The sequence below is a fragment of the Branchiostoma belcheri genome, unplaced genomic scaffold, assembly GCF_001625305.1.
Source record: "Branchiostoma belcheri isolate BF01 breed outbred unplaced genomic scaffold, Haploidv18h27 scaffold309, whole genome shotgun sequence".
NCBI classification, from domain to species: Eukaryota; Metazoa; Chordata; class Leptocardii; order Amphioxiformes; family Branchiostomatidae; genus Branchiostoma; species Branchiostoma belcheri.
This window is the reverse complement of record NW_017803920.1, coordinates 62,987-73,735: the sequence shown is the minus strand read 5'-3', so window position 1 is coordinate 73,735 and position 10,749 is coordinate 62,987. Positions and strand designations below refer to the sequence as shown.

The 10,749-nt window shown below is 40.0% G+C and overlaps 1 protein-coding gene across 1 annotated transcript in view; it reads right to left on the bottom strand.

Moving 5' to 3' along the window:
• LOC109474405 (scavenger receptor cysteine-rich domain superfamily protein-like) overlaps nt 1–10,749 on the bottom strand; it is a 25,108-nt gene that overhangs the window by 10,343 nt on the left and 4,016 nt on the right. Inside the window, exon 4 of the mRNA XM_019774701.1 lies at nt 6,339–6,617. Coding sequence (XP_019630260.1) covers nt 6,339–6,617 — 279 coding nt within the window. The remainder of the gene's footprint in view (nt 1–6,338; nt 6,618–10,749) is intronic.

Here is a 10,749-nt window from a genome sequence, read left to right as displayed (position 1 = left end):
AGAACTCACAGTTAGACAGGACTAAAACAGTCAACATTTCCATCCCCATACATCCAAGGAGTTTCGGAGAAGATAAGACGTATCTTACACAACTACAACATCGCCACCAACTTCAAACCATGTCGCACTCTCAGACAGATGTTGTTTCATCCAAAGGACAAACTTAAAAACTGTGTGAAATCGGATGTCATTTACAGACTAAAATGTGAAGATCATCAATGCAAAGAAACGTACATCGGGGAGACCAGTCAGCCGCTCAAGGAAAGATATAAGCAACACTGCAGGGCCAGTAACAGTGGATTTTCTTCGGCCATATGGCACCATCTGGACAAACATAAAGGACATTCTTTTCATCTTGAATCAACGGACATCTTGGACCGGGAGGCGCGCTGGTTTGAGCGTGGAGTCAAGGAGGCGATTTATGAAAGACTTTATAAACCATCACTCAACAGGAAGGGAGGACTTAGAGTTGAACTTTCAAGTACATGGGATTCTACTTTACAGCATATCTAGGGACTCACTTATCTTTATCATTACATTAGTTAATACTTTACCATGTGTATTGTATATAGAATCTATAGAACGCTTGTTGCTAACTTATTATTTGTTTATTTAGAACATAAATACTTTTAGAATTAACGGTGCCGTTCCGAGTTCTACCGCAATTTTGAATATTTCACTGATGAAAGATGCCGGACGGCGTCTGAAACGTCTGACATTATTTTCTTATTTTATCCAGAAGTAAAGATTCAAACTTTTCTTATTGATAATTTTGGTAGTATCTATAAAGTGCAAATACTAAGTAACAAATTTGAAGAGAGAGAAATCAAATCCACCTTTAGTCCTGGCATTAACAAAGTCAGTGACTTTACATCAATACTATAGTATAACTTTTTAAACGTTGTACTTCTATTAATCAGTCCTTTTTATTATTTACTTCCTCCTGTCTAGAACATGTCCTCTGTCAGTGGTGAAGTCGGTGGGGAGTCAGGAAGCTGGTCGGGTGTTGTATCATGAAGCAGAAGCTAAAAGATGACCCTGGTCATTTCCTAAGAATAAAAACTTCACTAGTATATGTACTTTCTTTGACTCTGTACATGCAATTACATGTAGCTCACAGGTATAATTTTGGAAAGAAAGATTATGATAATCATAGTATATATATATATAAAGCGTATTCAATGTATAGTTTCATAGTTTGTGATTGTAAATAAGGCCATGTTGATTTGATTATATGGATGGCAAACTAAGCAAACATAAATTGATTAATAATATGTCATAAAATTTACCAACTTTGTAGATAGAGGAAGACAGGGAGTGCAGCATGGGATGACATGCATACAATCAAATCAATGTATGTACAGGTTCCTAGTATTTGTAAGTCGTGTTTAGTTTATTTTTTCAATATGTATGCATGGTTTCAAAGTATATATAGATCATGTCGGCATAGTCTCCAATTCTGTGCAATTAGAGCTTCAGAGTAGTAACATCTCGTCATTAGTAGCATTTAGAAACCTTTAAGTAAAGCTGTTGAGATTCAAAGTGCTCGTCCTTGTATCTTTATAAAACAATTGGGAGGCAATTGTCAATTGCCATTTTTTAAAATAAAGCTGTCGAGATTCAAAGTGCTTGTCCTTGTATCCTTGCTCTAAAATGAATGATTGCAGTATGATATATTTAGAATCTTACATTTTTGTTCGGGGAGGACCATGGAGTGAAATATTCTACATTTGCTCCGAATCAAATGTTGGCCTTTCTAGTTAAAACATGTTCATGCATAAAAATCAATACATGTATCAACCAAGTTCAGAACGAATAATTCTAATGTCAGGCGAGATATACAGTGTCGCCTTGATGCTCTGTGTGGCCTTTTGGTCATGTTTACATGTTTACGCGAGGAGGCGTCCAGAGCACGATTAAGTTGACCGCATAGAAGTGCGTTTTTCTTTCTTAAACGAATATCTCAAGTCGTATATTTTTACATATATTTATACAATACCGGGCCCATATACAGATCTAACTTTGCAGTTAACAGATCGACTTTTCTTTAGCAGCAGACCCACAGAACCCACAAGAATTCGTAGATCTCATTCCTCCATGAAATATATAAGTTTTTGTAAATGTTTTTTGTCTAATTGAATGTGAAAATAAGGTCGTAATTAGCATTATCTAGTTTAATTTATGCTTTTCTAAATTCAAAGGACAATATTTTCGAGTTAAATTCCTCTCCTTTGTCATGCCTAATTTCAATAGTTCCTCAATAATTATGCAAATGACCTCATTAACATAATGCATGCATAGTGGTGTTAACCTTTATGTAACTTACACATGTCACAAGGTTTCGGTTCGGAGTTTAAATCTGACCAGAGTCTAAGTAAGTGCGCAGTAAATCGCCGGAAACGTGACTTTGTATGATATGTTTTGGCCGCGATATCCCTGAAATCGTAATATCTGTATACATATATTTGTATTTTCTGAAAAGCCTGTTAGTTGTAGCCTTTATAGGTGGCGTAATGTTGGTGTTCCAGCGAAGACTTCCTGGTATTAGTCCGCGCGGATGGTTATGCGGCCTTTTCACCTGACCGCCGGGATGGTACGTTCTATATGCGTTGTGGGTGTGTTCGGGCCATCGATTTTAATTAAATTCAAATTTTGGAAACATTAGGTTCTGAGTTTCTTCGAGTACTATGCCGTTACCCTGGGAAAATTCGTTTTTTCCATGCAGCCATGGTTGGAAATGACGACAAAAATGACCCCTTATTTAAAAATGTACTTTGATGTGCCTTATTTACCCCTAAATAAATTGGGCGCACAAAATATCAATCAAGTGTATTGATAAGCGGCACGGCACCCCTTTCCACCAAAAGAGTGAAAAATTCCGACCCGCGTTTAGTACAGTAATGACAGCCCGTCGGGCTGAGGGTGTCAAATTGCTCCGAACACGGAAGGAAACTCCGGTCTGAGACCACAAGGTATAAAATTCACATCATTCGCCAATAAGGGGTCACAAAATTTTCACATTAATTATGCAAATTAGGTCATTATTTGCATAATTGATATCTCTTGATGTTCCGCCTGCCACAGATTAAGTAGATTACATGTATAGTGGTGTGGTGTGGTCGTGTGGCTCAACGGCAGCGTCCTCGAGTCGAAACGAAGAGTTCAAGTTCTGCCATTCCACCAATCTTGTGCCCTTGGAAAAGGCACTTTACACGACTTTCCCCATTAGACTCAAGTAGAAATGAGTATTGTCTGTCCAGCATTTGTTTCTATGTGCGGGACACAACACCAGGAACAGCTGCCTCTGTTCCGTGTTGTATTTCAATGTTGCAATTTCAATAAATCAAATTAAATCAATCAACTAGCAGTACAATTATATAAAACACTGTAATTATAGAATGTCATTAATTATGCAAATTAAGTCCTCATTTGCATAATTTGCCCTTAATTATGCAGCTCTCTCAGCTACCTACATACCAAAAAATGTTGAAAAGGAATTCTTCCTATCTGGACTTTTAAAGTTTTTACCAGAAACTAACCTGCAGTTCCAGAACAAGCTGCTAGGAAGACCAAACTTACACCACTTATTTCTGACAGAATAAGCTATCTGTCATTGAAAAATCAAGACCATAAAATATTCAGGACAAAAGATACAAAAACCGGAAGTTCTGCTGCAGTATCAAGGTCATCCAAGAGGAGGCCCATATTTGACCTTAACCTTCGTCTTCAAAAAAATGCCTGTGCAATTCCTAGAATTCTTGCAAACTGCACACAATACTGTACCATTAGGCTCCCCCCTGAGGCGTCGCCAAAAAATGAACAAATGCCTGGGGGTATTTGGCTTCTCTACCTTCATGTCAAATTTTATGTCATTTGGCCCAAAAAGGAAGAAATTGAATCCATTTAACGTAATAGCAGGAGAAGAAGAAGAAAAAAAAGAGAAAGCAATATGTCTTCACCACTTTGTGCATTTTAAAAACAGGTACACCCAACTACATTCTACAGGTATAGTATCAGTTGCCTATCAGTGAATGTGAAAAGGATTAGAGAGAGATAGACAGAGTGAAGAAGGTCCATTTCTGAATGGTGTAAAAGCCAGAAGACAGACATTGTATTTCTACAGGAAACTCACATAACTACAGATGTAAGGAAAGACTTTAAGGAAGGGGGTTCTATTCTTATAGAACAAGCAAGAGCAAAGGTGCTTAGTTTACTTTGGGAACAAGTGCAGTGTCAAAATCTCACAAGTTATTGGTGAAAATGAAGGAAATGGAAGAAAATTATTGATAAATTGTCAAATTGGTGACTGAAACATATCTAACTTTGATGAACATTTATGCTCCAAATAACACCAACGAAAGAAACATATAATGAACCTTATAAAATGGATTGATCATAACAGAATCTGCACCATACATGAGAGTGAAGTGATACCTGGTGGAGATTACAAGGTTGTTTTAAATTATACAAGTGGACAGTAAAGGGGGGGGGCGATGCACGGAACGAAGCCCATCACGAGCCTTAAGAAGTTTTACTCAATCTCTTGAACTATGTGGCATCTGGAAGAAAGAAAAAAAGTATACGAGACAGTACACCTACAGAGACAATTTTCACAAAGTCTCAAGTAGGTTAGATTATTGGTTTATCCCTTGGACCATTATTAACTCTGTTATAAAATGTGACATTAGACCAAGCATTAGAACGGATCACAAGGCAATATTTCTTAGAATATGCCCAACCGTGAAAGAAAAAGGACAAGGTAACTGGAAACTCAATAAGGAAGTGTTGAAGGATGAAGAATACTGTTAAGGGATTAGTAAGCTGATTGAGAGAACAAAAGACGAAGACAGTGATTTACCTCCAGGTTTGATGCTTGAACTATGATATATTAGAATAAGGGAGTTTTCAATTTCATATCGTAAGAATAGAACATTCGAAAAAAAGAAGTGGGTTACAGAATTAACAAATAGAATAATTACACTAACTCTGTATTTAGAAATTGAAGGAAAATATGGATAAGTAGTCAAAGATGAACTCAAAAGAGCAAAAATGCAACTCGGAAGGCATTATGAGGAAAAGCCAAAGGAGCTGATATAAGATCAAGAGCAAGATGGAAAGAAGAAAAGTGTGCAAAATTCTCCCTTCCTTTAGAAAAAAATGCTACTAAATCACAGACATGTTAAGATTGGGAGGAAAAGAAATTACAAACCAAAGTGAGATTCTATCAGAAGCTGTTAGATTTTATACGGGCCTGTATTAACAAGACAACCTTGATCCTGATTAGATGAAGAAATACCTGTCAGATATAGAGTTATATTATACATTAAGTGAAGATGAGAAAGAAGAAATAGATTACCATAGAGGAATGTGAACGCACTTCGGAAAATATATAAAAACAAGAATTCCGAGATTTCATACCTCCATGAAATATGGGCTTGATATGTAAATGTAAATTTCCTCTTTAATTATGCAAATTACCTCCGCATTAACATGATATATGCATCGTGATGTATGTTAACTTTTGATTAACTTACAGATGTCCCAAGTATGACATTCCCATTATGCACCATTAAGAAATCATAGAATTTTTGCATAAATTATGCAAATTAGGTCATTTGCATAATTAGTATCTGTTGATGTTCTGCCTGCCATAGGTTACATACATTACATGTATGAAAGTAGTATAATGTAAAACACTGTAATCATAGATTTTCCTCATTAATTATGCAAATAAAGTCCTCATTTGCATAATTTGCATTTAATCATGTACATCTGTCTCTCAGCTACCTACACACCAAAAATTATGAAAAAAATGTTGTTCTTATCTGGACTTATTGGCTTTTAAACATTTCGGCAGAAAGTGCCCTGCAGTTCCAGAACAAGCTGCTAGGGGGACCAAACTCACACAACTTATTCCTGACAGGAAAAGCAATCTGTCACCAAAACATCAAGACCATAGCATGTTCAGGACAAAAGATACAAAAACCGGAAGTTCTGCTGCAGTATCAAGGTCATCCAAGAGGAGGCCCATATTTGACCTTAACCTTCGTCTTCATAAGACTTACCAGCATACCAAATATCATCACAATCCATAAAGACGTTAATATATGAAGATATGCTGACTACAAATGTTCGGAAACACACACACACAAACAGAGACGCACAAAAACAATACCTCCATTTTTTATGAAGGTAAAAACACGCATCCGTGACACCCGAAACATGACCTCCTTGACGGAGGTGATGATTGTTTAACTTGGAATCAAAAAACTATATATATATATATATATATTGGACATTGGGCAAACCACCTTTACAAACTGCTCCAGCATCTTCACTGTGGTCACAGTTATGTAATCCCCATCCTCTGTGTCCACAGTCAGAAATAGTTGTCTCGGAACCATCGCATCCTACATAGTTCAGCCAGATCTGCCCAGACCCTTGCCCGAAGGCTGCCCTTACACGAACTCCTGTTGCACCGGGATATCCAAGATGACGACAGACCACGTGGGCGTCTTTCAGCTGCCAATCATCGTCACAGACGGTCCCCCATTGTCCGTCATGGAACACCTCCACTCTGCCTTCATTGGAGGAATTTCCACCCACAAGTCGGATATCTAAAGGCAAAGAAAAGAAAAATTACTAATTACTAATTTTACTGAATAACAGTCCAGGTTGTATGTTCAGTCATTGTTCCTCCTATAAAGTACACCCTGTGCAAAACGGACTAGAAACCCCGACACCGAGAGCATGTACTAACAGCCCCTTTCCACTGCAGGCTGCGTCCGCTGAGCGCGACACAATATTTGACAGATCACTCAACGATTTTTGGAGACAAAGAACTATTTTTACGTATTGTGTGTTTTACTGTCAGTTGCACTTTGGCTGAATTCTGATCAGGTTGTTTACAATATAAATTATTAATAGTAGGGAAATACAAATTACAATCATATCGGAATCTACATATTAATATATCACTTTGGTTCGAAAATGAGGTATTTACAATCTTACAATCGTACAAACTATGATAATCTTACGTCTTACAAACCTTATATCACTTAAGTTTTAACATACAGGTAGAAGATTAGTCATAATAAATGAATAAATAAATAAATCATCGTCGTAAATCAATTCCTTTGTCACAATAAAGTAGCGGTCAGTAGTACATGCGGTGCTATTACACATTTGTGCTGTTTAGGAGGGATACCATGTAAGGGATTGGGCTTTTTTTGTATCCGTCAGTCCTAGTTGTGATAGTGTATATGAGCTAAGAAGTTCTTGTTTGTCTGCCGCTAACCTCGCCACGGAGAGGTGGAGGCCAGTTTCTGAATTTTACAGATGTCACAAGTTGTCTGGCAAACTTATAACACAGGTCGCGGCGGCGATTGTCAAGGGTTGGTAAGTCAAGTGTCCGGCAGGCCTCAGTGTAGCTTGTATAATCGGAGCCAATGATTGTCCGGCAGGCCCGTTTTTTAATAGTTTCAATCCTTCCGCGTTGTTGTGTAGTTAGACCTGCGTGCCAAACCGGTGCAGCGTACTCAACAGTAGGACGGACGAAAGTCTTGTGACAGGTGAGGAGCTAGGAGCGAGAGAGGTTGAACTGTGTCAGTTTACGAAGCATAAAGAGGCGTTGGCTTCCATTCTTTACTATATTGTTGACCTGCGTGTTCCAGCCAAGGTCAGCCTGGACATACATTCCGAGCAGTGGACCCCGACGTGGACCTCGGTCAGTGGTACTCCTGCGATGGACAGAGGTGGTAGTGGAGGGGGAGTTCTAGTAAAGAATACACGTAGTTCGCTGCATTTCCTGGGGTGTAATTTCATGTTATGTGACACTGCCCAGTTATGTAGGTCATTAAGATCAGCTTGGATGGTGGACGGAGTTTGTATGTTTCGGCTTTCAGCAAGATTTAAGTCATCAACAAATTTCCAGTGTTTTGCAGATACATCTTCGCTTGCAGTGTTGATGTTTGCTAGGAATAACAGGGGACCTAGAACGGTTCCCTGAAGAAGGCCGCGCGTGGTCGTTATCCAGTCAGAAAAAGTACATTTGTAAATCACCCTTTGTTCCCTGTCAGTAAGAAAGGAGCAAACCCAACGTACGATTGAAGGTCGGAGGCCAATTGCAAGGTTCAGGAGACTTGTGACAACGTGGAGGTGCTGTACCCTATCAAAGGCCTTAGCGAAGTCTGTTGTTATTAGACTAGTGATGGTACCACGTTGGTCGGATGTTCTCGCAAGCTGATTGATAGTGTCAACTAGGCAATGTGTAGTCGAGTGTCCCGGGAGGCAACCAAACTGTTGTGGATCAATATCATGCTTAATGTCAGAGTACAGTCGTTGTGATATAAGTCCTTCGGCAACCTTATCTAGTGTAGGTGTGAGTGAAATAGGTCGTAGCTCATCGATGGATGGCGGGTGGGTTTTTGGTAGAGGAACGACGTTTGCCTGGCGCCACTGCTCGGGAACGTACCCCTCCAACAGTGATGCATTCAATATTGACGTTAGCGGTGTGGCAACCTCGTAGGCGAACTCCTTGATGATTTTGTTTGGTAACCCATTTGTCTCGCCAGCGCTTCTGACTGTCACCGTAGATAGAAACTTATTTATGGCATCAGCAGTGGCCTTGTAATCCTCAGGGGGCGTTCCCTCAATGTTGAGCGTCCTTTGTTTGCAGTATTGGCCATTGTCTTGTCATCTTTTCTTATGTTTAGCTCAATGACCTGGACCATTCGGCTGTCAGTGTGGCAACTGGTGAAGTAGTAGACAGTACCAGTTTGAGTGTGGATTCCGAAACAAGGACAGGTGTGTTTGCTTGGGTTTGGATGGTGTTCGGCACCAAGAACAGGTGTGTTTGCTTGAGTCTGGGTGATGTTCAGGTCATTCTGAATTGTTAGTGTGTACGTGAACAAGGCACGCACCCAAACGTTACAAATGAACGATGAATGAAGCTTTGTCTCGTGCTTTATGTGCCCAGCCAAATCCAACACAAACAAGAAGCCACAGGTGACAATTCTCCGTGAAGTATTATATATTGCAACAAAAAGAAGTAGCCATTGGCGACAATTCTCTGTGAAGTGTGATAAATCGAACATAGAAAAATGGTTTAAACGCGCGTCGGCTCAGTCATCTTAAGACGCAACAACCAATCAGAGATGCGAAATGCCGACACGTGACGCGGGATTTGCATACAGTCTAAACAACGGGGAAGGGCGCGCGATGCCCGAAATATTTTTGCGTCAATATTCAGCGCCGTGTTTCAAGAGATTAATACCGGGAAACAATTGCTGTTCTTGTTTTGAACGCATAAACATGCATTTACGCTAATGTAGTATGATTCAGGGTTACTTTTTTTTTTACCTGCCATGGCCAGATTATCTAAAGATGTGTGTATTGTGTGTACAATCTACAGAAAGAGAAATGTACATCAGGTCCGATCATCCGATTTTCACGTTTCGGTTTTTTGGACTCGGTTCATGAACGTATTTTGGTTTGGCTCCTGGAATGTGCTCCCGGGACTGTCTCCCGGGACTGTCTACAGGGAACACTCGCACATTCGCGGTGTATCAGGACAGCGCGACTGGTCGGCATTAGCGCAGTCCCTGCAATTAGTAACAGTTGCACATCAATCCGGCCGAAAGCATGATTGTGTAACACAGGCTACTTCTTCATATACCGGCTCATACTACAAGACGCCTTTACAACTAGCAAATCATAAAATTACCCGATCTACTAGTATGTGCGGTTTACCAGCCCCAGACCACATCCGACCACGAGGCGGAACACATTGATGGGTTGCTCAAAAATATTGTCCATGTTTCCAAAGAGCTGCTCCACAACACACGCCGCCACTAGGTCGCCACAGCCGACCAGTTCGAAATCGATAGGATTACGTCATCGGTATTTACATTTCGTAATGCTGAACATTTCCGTCCCCATCACCCAACATAAACGGACGAAAACATTTCAAAGAAATGGGGATGTTTCGAAAATAAGCATTTACTCCAATATCAAAACAGCTACGGTAAAAATAAAAAGAACGTGCATCATTCCGGACATAATGCCACACCACATGCGAAATTACACAGAAATGCGACGTACGGAAGAATGCGTTTTGGCTGCGAACATCTTCCAAAAAACTTGCCATCTCTTAACCATGGGCAAAAACATCTGGAACCACTTATCAAAACCACCCCGTATCTGCATGAAGTTCCACCCCCCCACTGCTATTCCAAACTAACGCGTTTTTCTGGACCATTCCAATTCGCCTCGTAATTGTAGGGGTGCGTCTGCAATATTACATTGACCGCGAAAGCAGCAACGGCAAAAATACACATTCGTGCATCAACACGGGCATGCCCGCAGACGGCGTATAAAATTGCGTGCCGATTACACAAAGAGAACCCAGTGTTTTGACTGCGAACACGAAAAACCAGCCGTTCACAACACTCCGTCTCGGAGGTCCTGACCTCCTTCACGGAGTAACAAGAAGGGCCCTAAAAAACAAGATGCCTAGATTAGAAATATACTAAGAGACGACAAATGTTAGGACACAAATTGGATGAGGTGACACAGTGTAACAAGCAAGTCTCGGAGGTCCTGACCTCCTTCACGGAGTAACAAGAAGGGCCCTAAAAAACAAGATGCCTAGATTAGAAATATACTAAGAGACGACAAATGTTAGGACACAAATTGAATGAGGTGACACAGTGTAACAAGCAAGAAGTCTTATTCATCATCAAAACAGCA